Source organism: Pinus tabuliformis, chromosome 7 (assembly GCF_031772625.1).
Source record: "Pinus tabuliformis cultivar Carrire ecotype Pingquan chromosome 7, CPIR1, whole genome shotgun sequence".
NCBI classification, from domain to species: Eukaryota; Viridiplantae; Streptophyta; class Pinopsida; order Pinales; family Pinaceae; genus Pinus; species Pinus tabuliformis.
Genome location: NC_142293.1, coordinates 1,398,860,538 through 1,398,881,339, shown reverse-complemented (window position 1 = coordinate 1,398,881,339; position 20,802 = coordinate 1,398,860,538). Strand labels below are relative to the sequence as shown.

Genomic DNA, 20,802 nt, shown 5'->3' with positions numbered 1-20,802 from the left:
TAGTGCCGACTTGGCGGAATAAGAGAACATGAGAGGATGATCTGGCCAAAAGATTGGACCGATTCATTATCAAAGCACCTCTGTTGGAGAAGTTGGACAGAATTAGACAATGGGTGGGATCGGGGGGTATATCTGACCACTCCCCAATCTATTTGGAAATTATGAATTCCAATTACAAGCCAAATTCCCCTTTCAAATTTAACTCAACATGGCTTGCTGAAGCAGAATTTCACAAATTAGTCATGGAATCTTGGACTCACTGTGGACTAGAAAACAACTCCACTTTGGTTGTGGTGATTGCCAGCAATTTAGCCTATATCAAACTCAGAACCATAAGATGGGCCAAAGAAAAAAAGAAAAGGGATGAGGCTACTATTCAGAAAATTGAATCTAACATATTGGAGTTGGAGGGCAAGGGTATTGCTAGTTATACATCCTGTGATAGTAAGGAACACTTGATAAGGTTGGAAACTAAAAATATTCGCCTTCTGAGACAGCAAGAGGAGACATGGAGATTGAAGAGCAGAGCAACTTGGCTAAAGGTTGGGGACGAAAATTCAAAGTTCTTTCAACAATGTGCCAGGGGGTGGAAAATAAGTAATACAATTTGGACTCTAAGAGACCATACTGGAAGGGAAGCCAATACCTTCAACCAGCTTGTTGATATGGGTATCAGACATTTCTCCCAAATGTATAAGGCACCTAGAGATGCTACCATTGTTGAGGTACTCTGTATTGCTGGTACATTACCTAGATTTGTTGAGGCAGAGGATATAGAGACACTAAACGAGCCGATGACTTTGGGGGAAATCGAAGTTGTACTGAAGTGGTTTAAAAGAGATAAAAGCCTTGGACCTAATGGTTGGCCTATGCAATTCTACGTTACCTTCTTTGAACATATTGGTGCTGACCTCCTAATGGTTATTGAGGACTGCAGACTTTTGATGCAGGTTTAAACCCACTATACCCACATTATGCATATCAAATGCATATTCTCATTTGTCCGAGGAATTTCTATGACCAGTTTGGTCAAACCTTCATAAGCTAAGGTTAAGGCCCCATCATTCTCACGAAATGCGGAAATGTTTCATTAGACTTTCTATAGTCTAACCCTTCATCAATATTTCTATCGGGACTTTATAACTCACCCTTCATCTAAAATTTAATCAATCCTTAAGCCCACACATATATAACCATACCTTTTCACCTTCTCCTTGGTTGTCGCACATTACCCGATGCTTACCTGTTGTTGGGAAAAGTATCCAATACGGAATGACCCTATCCCACTCTAAGGGTGATAGTACCTCAGCAACAACCGAATGCAAAGCTATTCAAGATTACTTCTTTATGAGATGTAAGAGAGGGGACAAAGAGATCCACTAACCGTTGTCTTCCGCTAATGTTCGACCCAATCTTCTCTCCTTGCTGCTTGCTCCCAGCTCCTTGCTCTTTCACTGGCCCAGCTACACAAAGATCCTGCAAAAGCACAAGAAAGGGAAACTACAAGAAGCATACATCCATAATTGATTCAAGGATTAGAATAAATCAAATATACAAGCATCAATACGCCACAAAGACACATGCATATAGAAGAACCTCAAATGCTTTATTAATGGAAGAAGTAAAGTTCTGAGAGTGTTACAACCATAATAGGCCCAATCCAGCAACACCTCCCAGCAGAAAGAAATCTCCTCTTCACCTCCTTCAAAGCAATCACCCAATAGTTCTATACTCAAACCAACAGCACTTCCTTACATTCACAAGATTCCAGCCTCCTTAGACCTCATGAGAGAGCTCTATATATAGGAGATTTGGAGAAAGGATGAGTCAGCTTGAGTTTGGCATGAAGCTGACTAGTGTCCTCTCCCACTTCAGTTATACTTCAGTTCTTGAGTCCACTTGGAGTTTCTTGCTTCCACTTGGAGATCTAGATCCTCTTACTCATCACAAGGCGAATTCCCTGATCCAAGTGTCATTTTGGAAGCTTCCTGGGCATTTGACACCTTGCAGAATGACTGTGCCACTTGGCCAATCTCGCCCAGCGCATGTAGCCTTCATTAGATTTGACATTCAGCGCAGGTACAGAGTGGAGCAGTTGACATTCAGCGCAGATGCTCAGTGGAGCAGTTGACATGATCCAGAATTAGCTTGTTTTTGAGTGTTTTCAGGTGGAGAACTGATTTTCAGTGTTGTGGTTTGCTGACCTTGTTCCTCTAGGGGTAGGAACAACATGTTTAGGGACTTTGGATCCCTTAGATTATCGACATTTCATGCTTCATGCTGTAAGGCACAAAAATGTCTATAACAGTTGCCCCTAAAGTATGAGGTCGTTTATCGGGTGAAATGCTTTATCAGGAGGATCCGAAGTTCATTCAATCGCTGAGAGGTGCCCTGTAATAAATACAATACAATACATTATTTTTCATTCTGCTTTCATGATCTAGCTGAGGCGGGCATTCCCATGCTCAGCTTTATAAAGTCATTTTGGTACATAGAACAGACGATCGTCTAATGGTAGACTGATAATTCTCTGCTGAAATTATCATCCTTTGAGTAGGATGATCATCTGCTGTAATGATGTACATATCAAATGTCTTTATATTTCCTGAATATATATCGCAGCCCGGATGGATGAAACTAGATCCGGGGTCTTCAAACTCGTTCGATCTTCACTCTAAGTACAAGTCGATCCATGTGAGAATTGCGCTAAAGTCGAACATGGAAAGACATCGCTTGATTACCGGTCAATAATGTAAACCGTTAACAAGCGCGAGAGGAATCACCAATAATGACAATGACCCTCAAGGTACTGCAGTACAATTCACGTGGTGTGAATAAAGGACTTGGCGTCGAACACCACGCAAAATCTTCTGGTCGAAGGTCATTAATGTATACCTGTCGACGAAAGTGAGAAACTTGCCATTGAGGCATGCAAGCTTCAAAGTACTGGGGTTTTTGTTCCTAGATCAACTTCTTGGATAATGAGCTGAAGTCGACAAGAAGTGATCTGTCAAAGGAGGGCCTTAATGAATCCCACATCAGTGACACGGAACGGAGTTAATGATTTTAGTGGAGGTGAAAACAATCTGTGAGATATGATTCAGGGTGGCGATCATGGGTGGATGAAGGGTAATGTATGGTAGTGGATGGGACACGGTTGACTCTTTCTGAACACATCTCTTGAACATATAACGACACTGATGTGATGGATTGGTAGCATTACCCCAAATGTGGATGGTTTGGCGAAGACCATGGTGATGAGACCGGTGAATGAAACAACCCAACCCGATGTGATACGGAGGACAAAGTGTCATGTTCAAGAGCGACTTGCTACCATTAAAGCTTTGAGGTTCTCCCAATTTTTCCCCAGTCATTTCTGACCAGTACCTCTTTATTTTTGTCAAGCTTGAGGAGGATAACATATGCTTGTTCTATAACCTGCCCTTCGGGCAAGCCCATCGCTATGTTTTAACGAGCCTAGCGATAGGGAAACTCGTTCTCGTCTAAAGACAAGTTTGTCGCTATTTAATCATTTTAACGAGTCTAACGACAAGGAAAACTCGGTCCTTTTCATTTTTAGAGAGTCTGAAAAGGTACAGAAAGTTAACTCCAAAATTCCTTTTTCGTCATCTAATCCCTTAAGTCCGAAAAAGTATAAAACAATACAGAAGGGATGAGTTTTCGATAACTTTAACGAGCCGAATAAAACAAGCGCTCGACCTTTTTGTGCAATAATCCCTCAGGTCCAAAAAGATTAAAATCTAGAGGAGGGATAGCTCTTCCGGTCATTTTAACGAGCTGGAAGGCCAAAACTCGGCAAACTTTTCATATTTTACGAGTCAGATGAAAAGAGCTCAAAGAAGACTCGTCTTTTGAGGAACGAGTGATAAACAGGGATAGCAACAGATTCCAGGTACAGGTTGGAATTTTCCAATCACGGCAGTGTCACAAGGATGGCTAGGTGAAATCACTCTTCGCAGCTGTTCCTCAAAATGGGTAAACAATCATATGGAGGTAAACGATCGGCCAAACGAACGGTGGAGGTGATGGCTGCAGCAAAACACGACCAAGGTCTTTTTACGGTTGATCAGGGTACATTCTTAATGGTTATTTACCGGAATAGGTTCATTTTTTAATGAGCTTAAACTCTGGAGGAAACTCTTGCTCACGCTTTTCTATTTTTTAACGAGCATAAATTCCACGGTAAAACTGCTCGATCTTATGTTTATTTTTTAACGAGCATGAACTATGTGCTAAAACTGCTCGGATCTCGCTTTTCTATTTTTTAACGAGCATGAATTCCGCGGTAAAACTGCTCGATTATATGGTCAAATTTTGATTTTTTACCATTACTAGCTTTTCTCTTTTCAAATATAGTACTGCTTTTTCAATCGCTGCAACAAACTTTGTTAGAAATGAATAATATTTGCATGAAAATGAGATTATAACCCTAATATTTCACTTTAAACTGTGTAAAAAGCCATTAAAAGGTGTTTTTACCTTTCATTTGCATTCGGTTTGTTGGAGCTCTAGAGGTGCCTCTTCCCCCTTGATTTTCACCAGCTGATTCCGGGAGATTCTGCGGATGATTTTCGGCGCCGTCTGGACCAGGTAGGAGCTAAACCCTAGCTCTTTCTTTTCATGGTTTCTTTTTCCTGTTTCATGCCTGTTTTTCAGTATTTCTGAGCCCCTGGGGTTTTGCCAGGGCGCCCTAGGATCAGCGCAGGTTCCCCTTTCGAAACCTGCGCTGAAGGTCAAGCTGCTTTAAGGCAGTCTGACCCTCAGCGCAAGTGGGAGACTCTCTGCCTGCGTTGGGCTCAAAAACTGAGTTTTTAAGGTCATTTTTTGATGATTTTTTCGCCAGTTTTTCATCAAAATCAGGGACTTACTCCTTCTCTTGTTTGCTTTGCAGGGAACTCTGAACAAAATGTCCCTTACATGGCGAGAACGAGAACATGAAGAGGAGGACATGATTGCCCTCCATGACCCTGTCATGGTGAACGCGTTGCGGAACTGTGGCCTGTTGAAGTTCTTCCGTATCTCTAGTATGAGAGCACAGATTTCTTTGCTGCAGTACATGCTTGATGCTTGGGATCCTGTTAACCAAGTGTTCCAGATTAGGGGAAAAGCCATCCCCTTGACCATAGAGGACATGTACTTCTTGACTGGACTGTCAAGACGAGGTGCCCCCATTTCCTTGTCAGGTACGGCCCGGGGGACTGATTCCACCAGAGATTATGTCCGCCAGTATTGCAGGGAAGGTTCTCAGCCGAGCAGAGACGGCAAGATTGTTATCCGTGAGATTACTGATCGGGCTCTCAGGTCCATTCTGTTCACTATTGGTAGGATGGTCGGCAGTGCAGCTCTACATGTTGCCAACAGGTCTTATATGAAGCACGCTTTGGAGTGTCTCCAACCGAAAGTATTCAACTGGTGTGATGCAGTACTTGTTCAGATGAAAAGTCAATTGACCAAGGTAAAGGACGGGAAGCTGAAGAACTTTGGATTTGGTTCTATTCTGACTGCCTTCGCCTTGGAGAAAATCCCACTGATGCAACCTCAGTACATCATACTCGACTTGCCTTCTCCGACCGAGCCACGCATGCAGAGGTGGGTCGACCACATGTCTAGGCATGCTGGTCAACCTCAGATTACTTTTACCGAGGTCTTCTTTAGGTGGTTCGAGCGCCAGGAGATGGCGTTTTCCGAGTATCCATATGTGGGTATGGATTTCCGAGGTGATCCGGATTTGGTGCTACCGGATGGCGAACAGTGGGGCGCCATTGGTAAACTCCTTGACCATATTACTGTTTACTGTTCTTATTCATAATGTTGTTGTGCTTTATTCTATCAAGACTTTTAATTGTACTCTTGGGTGCATGCAGATATTGGTCCTGTTCGTCCAGCAGTTCGTCCGAGATCGCCAGTTGTTGCCCCGGCAGTGGAGCCTGCTAGGAGAGTTGTTATTCGCGATCTTGACGATACTGAGACCCTTACAGCTGTGCAGGAGCAGGTTGAGAGCCTTATTCGCGGTCTTCCGGATGTACAGATTGACGAGTTACCTTTACAGCTGCAGCGGCATACTATTGGCGTGCCTAGACGATGGACTCGTCTCTTGCGCATGATTGCACAGGCCGTGACGTACTATCATGAGCACCATTAGGCTAGGGTGCCCCCTAGTATCTTTTTGAGTTTTTGGATCATATGACCGATTTTGTCTTGGTTACAGAACATTATGTATGAACTTATATAAACAGCTTATATGTATTTTGATTTTCGGGTTTTATTCTGGTTGATTTATGTGATCCATATGTACAATCTTTGACGATGTGTCCCTTTTATAAATGCTGCAAATGTCTATCTAACACATAGTTTGCTAATGAGTCAGTTAACATGTTTAAGTTTCTTGAAATATGTTGATATTGAATTGAATCAAATCGTCTTTCCAAGATCTTAACCCTTAGGAACATGCGATAAATAGCTGGATTGCGAACAGAATATATACCATTGAGTTGTAGTATTACGAGCTGTGAGTCTAGCCTGACAATTAGTCGGCGTATGCCACATGTGATGGCATCAGAGAGTAGTTCTATCAACGCGCTATACTCAGCGATGTTATTCGTTGATTGCCCAATACATACACCTCTGAAACTTACTAACTCGCCGCTTGGATCAAAAATGGCCCAGGCTGCGGAAGATAAGTTCCATGAACTACGACTCGCTCCGTCGGCATATCCAACACATGTCTCCAGAAGGTTCGACATCTGCAATAAATGAAAAGGTGGATCACTCGACCAGGACAAACACTTTAGCGAAAACAAAATACAACAAAAGCATGCAGGTTACTATTTAAGCATAGTAACGCTTGAGGTACAACCCGTTGCGGGGCTGCGCCAGTGGAATTCCATCGTAATCCATTAACTCATAGGCTCCTTTTGCTAACACCCTTTTAACAATATAGGGGCCCATCCATAAGGACTTGAATTTACCTGCTCCCAATTTATCGGATTCTTGGTCATAAAGCAAGACCAAATCACCTTCTGAGAAGACACGGGGTTTGACATTTTTGTCGAACTGAGCCTTGACTCGTTTCTTATGAGCTTCGTTAGCCAAAGCGGCATCACGACGGGTTTCATCCAATTGGATTAGTTCCAAGAAACGAGTCTCTTCTTCTGAAGTTCTGGGGAGAAGATCGATTGCGAGTTTAAGCGACGAAATTTCGCACTGGATTGGTAAGACTGCTTCCAGGCCATACACCAGTTGAAAAGGTGTGAACCCGGTTGCGTTCTTTACCGACGTTCGGTAAGCCCACAAGGCTGAGTACAGGATTAGGTGCCACCTTCTTTTATGAACCCCAATCATCCTTTGCAACATACGCTTCAGGACCTTGTTGATTACCTCAACTTGTCCGTTGGCTTGCGGATAATATGGGGTAGAGCTGTCGTGAGATAGCCCTAGCTTGGCAGCTAATTCGACCATCATGTGATTGCGAAAATGCGACCCATGATCTGTAACTATAGCCTGAGGTACGCCGAACCTGGCGACTACATGATTGAAAAAGAAAAGGGCAGCTTTTTCACCAGTGTTATCCAATGTAGGCATCGCCTCGGCCCATTTGGTAAAATAGTCAACAGCGACTATAATATACCCATGCCCCCGGTCGAGGTGGGGTTACATTGCATGAAATCGATGCCCCACTTGGCGAAGGGCCCAACAGCAACTATCGGCTGTAAAGGTGTGGGTGGTCGTCTGGTTTTGCTATCAAAGATTTGACAAGCATGGCAACTTCTGACTGTGGTTATGCAATCTTTGAACATGGTTGGCCAGAAGTATCCTGCTCATAAGATCCTTTGTGCTGTTGCATATCCAGACTGATGCCCCCCACACGCGCCTGAATGACAATCATTCAGGGCTTTTTCGGCCTCCTCATGGGTAAGGCACCTCCTCAGAACTGTATCGACACCACGACGGTAAAGTGTATCACCGACGATCATGTAGTCTTTTGCTTGGTATCGTATACGTTTTTGTTCGGAGCGAGAGGTGTTAGGCCTGAACTTTTGGGTTTGGAGATAAACTATGATATCTCCATACCACTCATCGCTTACAGATATCAGAAACAAACTTTCGTCCACGATTGACTCTTCTGATGTTTCATCGTTGGACGATGATGGGAGATCGCATAATAATTCTGCGAAAACTAGAGCTTTCTTTGATTTGGATTTCACAAATTCCAGATCAAACTCTTGAAGGATCGCTATCCATTTTGAATATTTGCCCCCCAGCAACTGTCGCGACAGTATATAAGTCATGGGGTTGCAATCTGACAAGATGGTAGTTTTCCGAAAGAGGACATAATGTCGAAACCTTTGAATCGCTTGAACAGCTGCAAGCGCTAGTTTTTCAACATAAGAATATTTACTTTCTGTATCGTTTAAGTTTTTACTTAAATAATAGATAGGATGTTCAATTCCATCGACTTCTTGAACTAAAACCATCGCAATGGTCGTATCCGCTGCAGCTAGATACAGGTTAAAATCTCTTTGATAGTCTGGGGCGTACATTAATGACGCTCTTACTAGAGAATATTTCAGAGCATCAAAGGAAGCTTGCGCGACCTGGTCCCAGACAAAAGGTACATCCTTTTTCAAAAGACGAGTGTAACCTTTAGCAAGTTCTGCGTAATTTGGAATGAACCTCCTCAGAAAGTTTGCTTTCCCTTGGAGTTTCTGAATTTGAAGCAAATTTGAAGGTGGAGGCAAATTAATGATTGCCTGAACCTTACAGGGGTCGAGACGAATCCCATCTTTAGAGACTACAAAGCCAAGTAAACGACCAGAACCGACTCAAAACACACATTTGTGCGGATTGAGTCTTATCTTGTAGTGTCGGCAACGCAGAAATATCGCTCTTAAATGCTGCGGATGATCAGTCCGCTTTCGCGAATGAGCCGGAAGATCGTCGAGATAAGGTTGGAGAATGTTCTTGATGTCATGGAAGGCATAATTCATCGCCCTCTGAAACGTCGCCCCTGCGTTCTTTAAACCAAAGGGTAATTTTCGATAAGCGAATGTGCCCCACGGACAAATAAATGCAGTCTTTGACTGGTCCTGTGGGCGGATATTTATTTGATTATACCCGGAGAATCCATCCATAAATGAAAAGATTTCACATCCAGCGCATTCATCAATTATCTGGTCGATGAAGGGTGTAGGGTAGTTGTCCTTCGGACAAGCTTGGTTTACATCCCTATAATCAACACACACTCTAATCGTCCCTTGTTTCTTCATAACAGGGACAATATTCGATACCCAATCGGTTAGAGGAACAGGGTAGATGAATCCAGCATGGAGAAGTTTTTCAACTTCTGCCTTAATGGCAGCGGCTTTCTTCGGGTGTACCTGCCGAAGTCGTTGTCTTACTGGTTTGACATCAGGATACATTTTAATTTCATGTTCAACGATACTCGAGTCAATGCCTGGCATTTCATCATATGACCAAGCAAAGACATCTCTAAATTCGCGAAAAAGAGCGTCATATATTTCCAGTTCTGAAGGGGAACAACCTTTGCCGACATAAATATTCTCTACAACATCTGTTTTAGTCGAGATATTTATGGCTATAGTCTCTTCAATATTGGATAGGTTTTGCTCGGAGTCCACCGTGTTTACAGTATTTGTTAGGAATTCAAATAATGAAGGGTGATAAAGGTCACTTTGAGTATCTTCTTCATATTCCGGAAGAAAGGAACGATGGTGGTGATCATTCCATGGTGCCCCCTCAATCATCATTGATTGTAAGATTCCTTCGTCAGTCCCATGTACTCTCGACCAAGGATCTAATGGGGTTCCATATTCTCTAGACCTATCTACCCAAACGCTTGACGAGCGTTGATTTGGGCACGCCTCCCATGCTTGAAACATTGATTGCTACAATATTTCTAAAGGGCTTGGGGGCAAAACCATTGAATGATCCATGTTGACCTTCGTGGAAGATATCATGTTGCAGGTTGCTACAAACGGTACATTTCCTGTATAAATAGGAGGTGGTAGCGCAAAAGTTCCCATTAATGTGGGATCTTTCAATAATCCTACTCCGATATCTTGAATTGAATGGTTGCTCTCAGGGATCATGGGAATGCTTCCTGTAACTTGCGAACCATTAGGGAGGAAATTCTGTTGGTCGACGATCGTAATCCCTCCTTCAAACGGGAATGCGATCTTCCTAAAATAAGTCGACACGACAGCTGCCATGGCATAAATCCATGGTCTACCTAGTAGGATGTTATAGTCAAGATTTCCATCAATGACTTCTACATCAATTTCTATCGTCTTTCCTCCTAGTTCAACTTTCAAGTTATTAAGGATACCGTAAGGGGTATAAGTCCTTCCGTCGAAAGCTTTTAATGTCGTCGAAGATCGCGACAAGGTTGGAGATCCTAAAGTTTTCCAGCAACTCATTGACATAATACATGTCGAGGCTCCCTCATCAATTATTGTTCTGTGAACAGTTTTGTTGAGTGCTTTCACTTGAATAAGGAAAGCCAGCTGAACTGGTAACTGAGGATCATATCCCTTGTGATCAAAGGATACAAGATTGGAATCCTTGGGATCAACCCCACCGATTGCCGATAACAACGCCTGCCTTTGGGTTGGACAATTTTGTAGCACTTCAAGGGTCGACATAGCGGATGGCGATTGGGCCAAATCTTCCACTATGTTATAATGCTGCGCCGCTCTGGCGCGAGGATTAAATGTCGGCTTGTGTACTACACCCTTTGGCGGTTTTATTGTTAATTCAGGGATGGTGGGCGTTACAACTTCTGTCGAAGTTGTTGTCGAACTACTTGGTTGATCTTTACCTTTTTCGTTCGACATCTGAGGATTCCCATAATCTTTGTTCCTTGTCGAAATCAAAGCATCATTCTTCTGTTTCGAAACCGACAACATAAGGACTTGCGACGGGGAAGCATTTCCACTATCAACCAGATTTTGACCTGGGTTGGGAAACGGATCAGTCAACACAGCTGAGGTTTGGGAACTTTTAAAGAACCTCTTTAACTCAGCTTTGAATGGGCAATTCTTTGTGCCATGATCCTTATCATCACATATTAGACATGGATAATTTTGTTTCCCTTTCCCAGGAGGGTTTGAAGAATTTTTTCCAGGGGATGACTCACCCTGTTTCTTCTTCTTCCCTTTGTTTTGTTTCTTCTTGCTTCCTGGTTGATTGGTTTCTTTGCCTTTATCTTCTGATACGGCATTTACTTCCGAAGCAAGAATTTCTTCTTTTGCATTTTGATCCGAATTCTTACGGGCTTTCTTTGACAAAGCCTTTATCGATTTCGCGTTTGCTGTGCCAATCACGCCATCACCGGCATGAGAGTCACTATTTGATTTAGGAGGGGGAGGAATTGAAAACTCTGGTCTAGGGGCGTCAGGTATTTTGTCATAGAGTGTGCCGGACTGAGTATAAACTAAGTCCAAATATTGTGCACGAGCAATCACTTGCTCCTCTGTTACGACTCCCCCCTTGGCCACATCTTCCGTGATAGCCGGAAGTAATGACTTTATAAACCATTCAGCTAATAGCTGATCGGGAACATATGTTTTCACCATCCTACGACAACGACGCCACTCATGTATATGATCAGATATATGGGTAGCAGTTGTCTGTTTGAAGTTGGTTAATATTTTTGTTCCCGTTTCATACCTTATTGGTAATTGAAAGTGGGTTAAGAAAGTCGTGGCTAGGGAACTAAAGTTGTCGAAAGAGGCTCTTGGCAATTCAATATACCATTTAGCCGCTGGACCCGTCAATGTCCTCTGAAAAAGGCGAAGTCTTATCGAATCATCGTTAAGGGTGTTCGACGAACACCACAGATGAAAAGTCATCACGTGATTCGATGGGTCTTCACCTGGATTTCCATTGAATTTAGGAATGTCAGATGGAAGTTTATGAGGAATCGCTGGCCACCAAGGGGCATAAGCAATCGGATCGTTGGTTAAACGGTGTAAATCGGGTAACTCTAAAGTTGCTACGAAAGGTAACTGTTGATTCAGGTTAGGCGAAGCGTAACCAGGGTACGATGGAATCGTTTGAGCAGTGGGCCTTTGCATACCAGCATAATGTAATTGATGTTGGTATGACTGATACGGTTGGTGGACTTGACCACTGTAAAGTGGTTGGTTTTGACCGTTTTGGATATACGGTTGTCCACTATTCGCAAAGATCTGCTGCTCAGAACCTTGGTACACTTGCTGGAATTGCGGTTGTTGGTATTGCACAAGCCATGGTTGTGACGCCATGTTTTGTTGTGCTATGTTAACCGTTGGACCGAGGTGTGGGGTAATGGTACCCGTTTGTACTTGTGTCGCCCCACCAGTTGGCGATTGTGGTTGTGACCCATGGTCAAGTGACTGTTGCATTACAACCTGAGAAATCTGAGGTTGACATGCAACAGGTATCGCTTGAACTTGTGACACTGTTACAATAGCCGGTGTGGTTGGGATGTTCGTCACAGGTACACACTGTTGCATAGAATATACAACCCTTGGTTGCTGAGGTAGCATAGGTACCCAACTACTTGATGCAATTCCAGTATAACCTGAATACTGTTGAGAACTGCCATATGGATGTCCTCCCGGAGGAGGTAATGAAAGGGCATACTGCCCCCCATATGGTAGCAATCCGGAACTCAGAGGGATTGTTAGTCCTTGAGGACTGGATGGCCCAAATTGACCTCCATGAGGATCAATTTGTCGAGTTTCAACATAAGAGTTGCCGGGTATTACTCTGGATGAACAAACTGGAACAGACCATACTGTCGAAATAGTCCCTTGGTGGACTCCTTCTAGCTGTTGAGAGCTAGTTGGGACAGTTGGTATGCCGGCATACATTGTTGGAGTGACGGCAGGGGCTTCTGCTGTCGCTATGTCATTTGACACAGTCCTAGACGATGACAGTTGTTCAGACATTTTAAGTCTATCCAATAGATTGCCTAGCGATTCTACAGGAACTTCCACTTTTGGGGGATTAACTTCTGATGAAGGAAATAGAGTGACCCCGACTCCAAAATAAGTTGGAGTACTTGCTTGCGGATCCTCTGCAATTTCCTCTATCGCAATCAAACCCGGTGGAAGAGGAAGACCGTCAGGTCCATAAAATATTTCTAGTGCCGAAGAATTGGTTGTTTCGACAGCGACAGTTGTTTGGGGAACAAAACTCTCTGGACCGGTTACAGATGGAACTGGTTCAGTTACACAAGCACTTGCCCCCAGACTAGGATCAGTATTATTGTCCTTCTGCGGCTGTTGAACTTCTTCTATAGAGGCAGGGTTTCCAGAAATGTTAGGAGTAACCGGAACCTCAGATGCAGTCGGAACACTTGTTCTAACTTTCAAAGGAGATTTTGAACCGGTTAAACGAGTTCGCTTTGCCCGTACTGTTTTCGATTCCGGAGACAAAGATGGTTGACTCGTAAGCCTCCGCGAACGACGGGGTTTCAATTGACTTTCCTCCACGATTGCGGATTACTCGATCAACCAAAATATTAAAAAGGGGAAATTTGTGTTTCCGAATTGAATGAGTTTTATTAGACGCTTTTAGACACAACTGGCTTTTTCACTTTTTAAGAGTCGAGAAAAAGCTAAAGATGACTCTAGTCTCCTTCGATGTATTAACGAGCCCGAAGTGACAAATGCTCGGTTGGACTTTTTCAGTTATAGAGTTTGAAAAAGGCCAAAAGAAACTGCTCTGGAGATCTAGGCAGAGGGTGTGCCAAACCTTTCGCAAAACCACAGAATACGTTTTACGGTACGGGTGGTCGATCTTCGTGAATGCTGTGTTCACTGCATTGCGATCAGTAGGGCGGCCGACACGGCTTCCTAAGGATAAAAGATATATGCCTATAGGGGTCTCCCAATATATGCGCGACGGTACATGGGAGCACAAGTCCGTATTAGTGCCACCGACTCTCAGGAGGAATCACCCACCTTCGTCGAGATCGACAGTCACTACGTTTAACGACGCCGGAACACGTCTCTAGCTTAGACCTCTAGATGTTTGCGTTATGTTTCAAAGCATTGTTAGGTTCATTCAATATATTTTAAGTTGATCTTTTTAAAGTTTGCCTTTCAAGGTTCACCACGAGATGTTTTGATACAAATTCCTAAATGCAGTCTAAGATGAGAAGCAAGCTTTTTCAATCTTTTCGACTTATGAAAATCTTAACTACTGAGGGAAAAGAGAGACAAAATCTTTTCACACAGATCAAAGAGCACTCGCTAATGCACTTTTTCCCTAAATCAACATACAAACTTATATGCAAAATGCAAAAATGCAGGTATTTCTTTTCTCTTTCTTAATGTTTGTGCGACACAAAAAGAAAGCTGTTGTATAATTTCGAATTCAATTTCAAGTGAAAGCAAACAAGTTTGTCCAAAAACGAAAGACACCTTAAGATTTACTTGTTTCGACACTAGAAATATATAAATTCAAACCAAACGACGAAAGCAAAAGCTCAATCAGCTATGAACAGCAAACAAACTAACTCTTAAGATCAAAACGACACTTTATCACAGGTCTAGATCTAAGAGGCCACAGCAAGACTAGTTCACTTTCGTTATGGGAAACTGTAAATGATACAAGAAATGCACAAAGAACAAACACAGCTCCTTTATACAACTGAGGCGGAATAGTGGCAAGGAAAGTTGGTTTCAGATAGGCACATTGACTGGTAACAGGCAGCAAAAAACAAGAGTGAAAACAGGGCAAGAAACAGCAGGAAACCCCAGTAGCACAAGGCAAGACTGGTCCAGCGCAGGTGGTACACAGGCAGTTTGACCTTCAGCGCAGGTAGCCCCTTCGGGAACTGCGCTGAAATGCAGACAGCCTTCACACAGCCTGCACTGAAGAACGAAACTTTCGTTTCTCTTGGTTTCCGGGTCACAGATTGCTCAAAAATTCACAGTTTTTGGCCAAATCAGAAGCTATCAGTCAAGGACACACTAAGGGATGACAAGGAGGATGAAAAGCTATCACTAAGAGCTTATTAGAGTCCTTGTGGATCAGCTCTTCAAATCATAAACTTGCCCAGAAACTGAGCTAGAGTAGCTGCCCTCTACTTTGCATTTGAAAGATCCAAATGCAGTTCGATTCGGTACTCACTTCGTTTATGAAATGAATAGCAAAAACACAAACAACCAACAAGATACGATCCCCAGTATGGTCGCCAATTTGTTGTTGGGAAAAGTATCCAATACGGAATGACCCTATCCCACTCTAAGGGTGATAGTACCTCAGCAACAACCGAATGCAAAGCTATTCAAGATTACTTCTTTATGAGATGTAAGAGAGGGGACAAAGAGATCCACTAACCGTTGTCTTCCGCTAATGTTCGACCCAATCTTCTCTCCTTGCTGCTTGCTCCCAGCTCCTTGCTCTTTCACTGGCCCAGCTACACAAAGATCCTGCAAAAGCACAAGAAAGGGAAACTACAAGAAGCATACATCCATAATTGATTCAAGGATTAGAATAAATCAAATATACAAGCATCAATACGCCACAAAGACACATGCATATAGAAGAACCTCAAATGCTTTATTAATGGAAGAAGTAAAGTTCTGAGAGTGTTACAACCATAATAGGCCCAATCCAGCAACACCTCCCAGCAGAAAGAAATCTCCTCTTCACCTCCTTCAAAGCAATCACCCAATAGTTCTATACTCAAACCAACAGCACTTCCTTACATTCACAAGATTCCAGCCTCCTTAGACCTCATGAGAGAGCTCTATATATAGGAGATTTGGAGAAAGGATGAGTCAGCTTGAGTTTGGCATGAAGCTGACTAGTGTCCTCTCCCACTTCAGTTATACTTCAGTTCTTGAGTCCACTTGGAGTTTCTTGCTTCCACTTGGAGATCTAGATCCTCTTACTCATCACAAGGCGAATTCCCTGATCCAAGTGTCATTTTGGAAGCTTCCTGGGCATTTGACACCTTGCAGAATGACTGTGCCACTTGGCCAATCTCGCCCAGCGCAGGTAGCCTTCATTAGATTTGACATTCAGCGCAGGTACAGAGTGGAGCAGTTGACATTCAGCGCAGATGCTCAGTGGAGCAGTTGACATGATCCAGAATTAGCTTGTTTTTGAGTGTTTTCAGGTGGAGAACTGATTTTCAGTGCTGTGGTTTGCTGACCTTGTTCCTCTAGGGGTAGGAACAACATGTTTAGGGACTTTGGATCCCTTAGATTATCGACATTTCATGCTTCATGCTGTAAGGCACAAAAATGTCTATAACATTACCTTTATCACAATCGCAATCTTCCTCAACCGTTAGAACATGCCTTCGGAACTCTTGACTTGCGATATGCAACTACCTTCCCCACCATTGATTTCATTCACCAAATCAACGGTTGTCGCAATATCGCATCAAACCATCCTGCGACTTCATCGCCTCTCGCATGTGATATGCGATCACAACTGGACTTCAAATAAAATGAAACTGTGCCTATAACCTCTTCGGGTCCGCCTTTTCCAATTTCTTTATCACTTCAATCTCCACCGTCGATCTTACTTTCGATCCGATGGCTGTACTTCTTCCCGATCAATAGACTTGCACGACGCTTTATAACTGTTGATCAAGATCCACTTGATCCGACAGTCCACAATGATATCGGGTGGAACACTTACGCGACGTTTTAACATCTTTTCGGACCCGATGAGAATTATAAACACTCGATCTAAAGAAGTTCGGGTCTGCCCTTGCTATTAAAGCTTGATCTCTTTAAGGCCCGATATTCGTTGGATGACGAGGCCTTTAGATCCTACGATTTGCGGCCCTTCAACTAATACACGGTTTATCCACTCACTTAATCCCACAGTTGACGATGATGTAAGCATTGACTTTGGCGAAAAACTATCAAGATTTACTATGGGACTTCAACTATGATCAAAGGAATTTGTTCTTTCCTACCCCTGCTACTCTTTACTTTGGGTTTGCGTCATTTCTTCAATGTCCTTCTGTGAACTTGCTTCTTTCAGGGTTCCAATCCTTTGTTGTTCCGCCACAATTCTCTCTTTAACTTAATTCCACTCGCACCTTTATGGTCCTCCATCTTCACTGTAACATTAAAGGCTTCCTCCTCAATGTGTACAGATTCGTAACACAAGCTTCTATGGTTCTCTCCTCGAACCACTTGTCGACTAACAATTCTACCCAACACTTCTTTTGCTGGAATTGTTCTCCCTAAAACAAATCTACCCACAATCACAACTATGGAGCTGTCTCAACAACTTCTACCCAACCGTAGCTGGAAGTTGTTCTGTTACTCTTCTTTGTATCTCGTCTCTCTTCTAGCATTGTACTTGCAACCTATGTTACACTGAATTACTCTAGTCACACACAGATTATAATTCAGTTACACAGTACACATTTTACAAACTCTGAATCGAGTTGTATGTATTAAATAACAAGTATTTACACAAGAGCCTCTCTCTCTCTGGCCTAATTTTTTGACCAGTGGCTTTTTCCTCTTGCCCTTAGGCTTACAATCTGACTCTTTGCCTCACTAGCTACTCTTCTAACTACTGACTTCCTCCCCTCGCCTTTTAGGCTTACATTTATGCAAAAATCTTATGTTGAACTAATTCTAGTTCAAATCCTTAATTTGCTAAACTAACTCCTAAATATCCTCTAAGTCCACTTTTGACTCCTACTTATCTCTAAGAACCCTCTCTAGCTCCTCGAATCATGAAACCACTTTCTAGTCCAAGACTTACAATTGATTTCTAACTGTCTCATCATCATTAATAACCCATGTTCCCCTACATTCGAGAGCATCCTCACAATATGTAATCAATTCCTACTTTAACCACTCAAAACCTTAATGATTACATACATAGGAATCCAACTTTCTTGAAAACACAAGACCCCCTAAGTCAACTAAAACATAATGAAATTGTTGAGTTGTATGCTCTTGCATCAGACTCCCAAGGTTAAAATAATCATGATCTCCTGATCATGTGCTTCTGTCCTTTGTCTCCCTCAATCCCATACTTTATTCTGTAATTTTCCTTTGGTTGTTGATGTTGTTCGTTGTTGTTCTCCAGGTTTCCACACTTTATGTTGCATTGCCTCACTGGCTATGCTCTTACAGTTCGCTGCTATCTTTTTCTTGTTGTTGCTTTTCTTTCTTTCTATTGTCTTCTTCCTTTGAGACTCTTTTCTCATCAAATCCATCATCAATTCAATTTCTATGTCCAACTCACTTTTTTGTTGGACTCTCTCCTCTTCCTCTCTTACATATCCTTTGTAATATTCATCAACTTCTTTCTTCCCTATTGGTGCTTTCAGCCATTTCTCCAGTAGCTCCAAGTCTTTCTCCCATTCATTGATCCTTTGATGAGAGTTTAGTCCTTCTTCTTTATTGACTGCCTCAACAGTTTCCCTAGTTATCTCCATTGTGCCTATCATCATGATGGAATGATGATCCTTTACTATGTTTTCAGTTAACATAGTCCCTTCTTTAAATTTGTCTTAAATCTTCTGCTGATTACCTTCACTTTATAGTTGTTGGTTCCTTACTTGTAGTCGTTGGTTCCTTATTGCCACCCTTACATCCTTACCCTATTTCATGATTATCTTTTTCTGTATTGAATCCTGACTTTCCAGCATTCTTTCCAGCAATTGAACATCTCTGTTCCATGGATTAAACTTTTCCACTGAATCCTTTTCTTCCCTCTTTACTTGGCTTCTCATCTGTGCCAAATTTTCTCTAGAATCTGCAACTAAACCTGCACTCACCAAACAATTATTAAAATCAAAAACATAAGACCTTTGTGCCTCTTCTTCCTTTGGCAACACCTCAGTATGCTACTCTGATTTCTCCTCTTCTATCAGCACATCAGTATGCTGATTTGAATTCTCAACAGAATTCATGAGACTGTCAGCTAGTCTCTCCTCCACACCACTTGTTTCAATGGTTTCTTCTTGTTTTTTTCCACTATAGTGAACTCCTTCAAGGCACTAAAGGCTTCTTGTCTAACTTACAAGAACCTCTCCCACTTCCAAAGCTTGAATATTCCCAAGTCTATTTGATTAACCAATGCGGAAATAAGAAATGCTTGACAATATAGTGTATGCTTGTGTTTGTCTTAAACTGATTATATGCTTTAAAAATCTGTTGTTTGTACTGATATGTAAATGTGCTTACTGATATATATATATATATATATATATATGTATGTATGTATGTATGTATGTATGTATGTATGTATGTATGTATGTGCATATAACAGTGAATAATGCAGCAGTAAAAACAAACACATAAGGCAGCAAATTAATTAGGAGTTCACCCACAATCTTGGGCTACATCTCCATGAGCTCTAGTCAACTCAACTAGGCTCTCTAGGATTATGGTATAAGTCTTTTTACAAGCTATTTGGCTCAACTCCTATTGTTCTACACATAAACAGTGGGTTCAGACACCATGTTATCCCCTGGCTCTTGAAGCTCTGGCTCTTGGATCTGGCTTTTGGCTCTGGCTCTTTGGCTCTTGGTTCTGGCTCTTGGCTCTGACTCTGGCTCTTGGCTCTGACTTTGGCTCTTTGGCTCTAGCTTTTCGCTCTGACTTCTTTCTGCCTTCTGCAATCTTTAGCTCTCTGGCTTTTCACTTGAACTTCAAGTGACCCCAAAGGCTCCCTCAGCTGCTCTACACAGTAGCTCTTCGGCTCTCTCTCTCTCTGCCCTCCCGGCTCTCTGCTACTACTACTTTCAGCATCCAACAACAAATAACAACTCGGCCACTGTCAACAACTCAACAGCCCTCTATCTTTGACATTCATGGCTTAAAAGCCAATTCGGTGTTGTCTGTTGGTTTTCCCTTTCGGGCTCTCTGTCTTCCTGCCACAGTCTGCTCGAATCCCTTCTTTGAGCATTAGCAATCATTGCTAAATTCCCTCGAGGATGAATGCCACCTATTCCATAATAGAAGGAACCACCGGCGCTTAAAATTCCCCAGAAACAGTCGTTCTGTGTTAACATAGGAAAACGCTGCAATACACGGAAAAATCCGCAGGAAACACTGTTCCCAGACTTCAAATTTTCATAAATGTGCTTTATTTTCCTATCGAGTCCGCCTGTGAGTCACTATCGCATGTCGCAATGCCTGCTCCATAGGTTTCCCCTTTGTATTTTTAAAATACGTTAAAACATGGAAAATAATGCAAATATGGCTTTGGACAAATTTGAAATGTTATATATTTTCATTCTGGAACCCTTTCGAGTCCGATTTACATCACATCGCACTTCCCCTTTGTATTTCGCTTAATAAGCAAGATATACGAAAATGCATTTTCCTTTCAACGGATTTTAAAATATATAAAACCCGATTCATATCGTCGTCGGGTCCAGCCATCACATCGCATATATACATATATATGTGGCCCCGCTCCATTATAATGCGTCGATGTGATATTGCGATGCAACTTGTCGCAATCGCAAATCTCTCATGCCCCGGGCCTGTGCAGTGCTCTGTTATGGTTGCCGATTATGATATCACTCCGTCGCAATCGCCGATTGTGATTGCAATAACCATAGATTATGCTCCGATATCCTCTGATAGCCACTGTCGATTGCGATTGCTAATCGGATTTGGACCGTTGATCGGCCAGATCCGACAGTGTTAAGTTTGTATGTTCTATGCTTATAACAGTTTACTTCTTTTCCTTATTATATTCCAAAGATTAGCAATCACACGTACATAAAGTAAAGTGCAGATAGAACATTAAACGATCGACAGAAAA

At 42.4% G+C, this 20,802-nt stretch overlaps 1 protein-coding gene across 1 annotated transcript; it reads left to right on the top strand.

The window, feature by feature from the left end:
- Nucleotides 1–242: 242 nt before the first annotated feature.
- Nucleotides 243–956, top strand: LOC149252898 (uncharacterized). The gene has a single exon (XM_089454305.1). The coding sequence runs from the start codon at nucleotides 243–245 to the stop codon at nucleotides 954–956; it is 714 nt and encodes a 237-aa protein (XP_089310431.1).
- The last annotated feature ends 19,846 nt before the right edge of the window (nucleotides 957–20,802 follow it).

Bases quoted from the DNA above. Each gene is read 5' to 3' on its own strand.
- LOC149252898 (XM_089454305.1), top strand. From the start codon at position 243: ATGGAATCTTGGACTCACTGTGGACTAGAAAACAACTCCACTTTGGTT.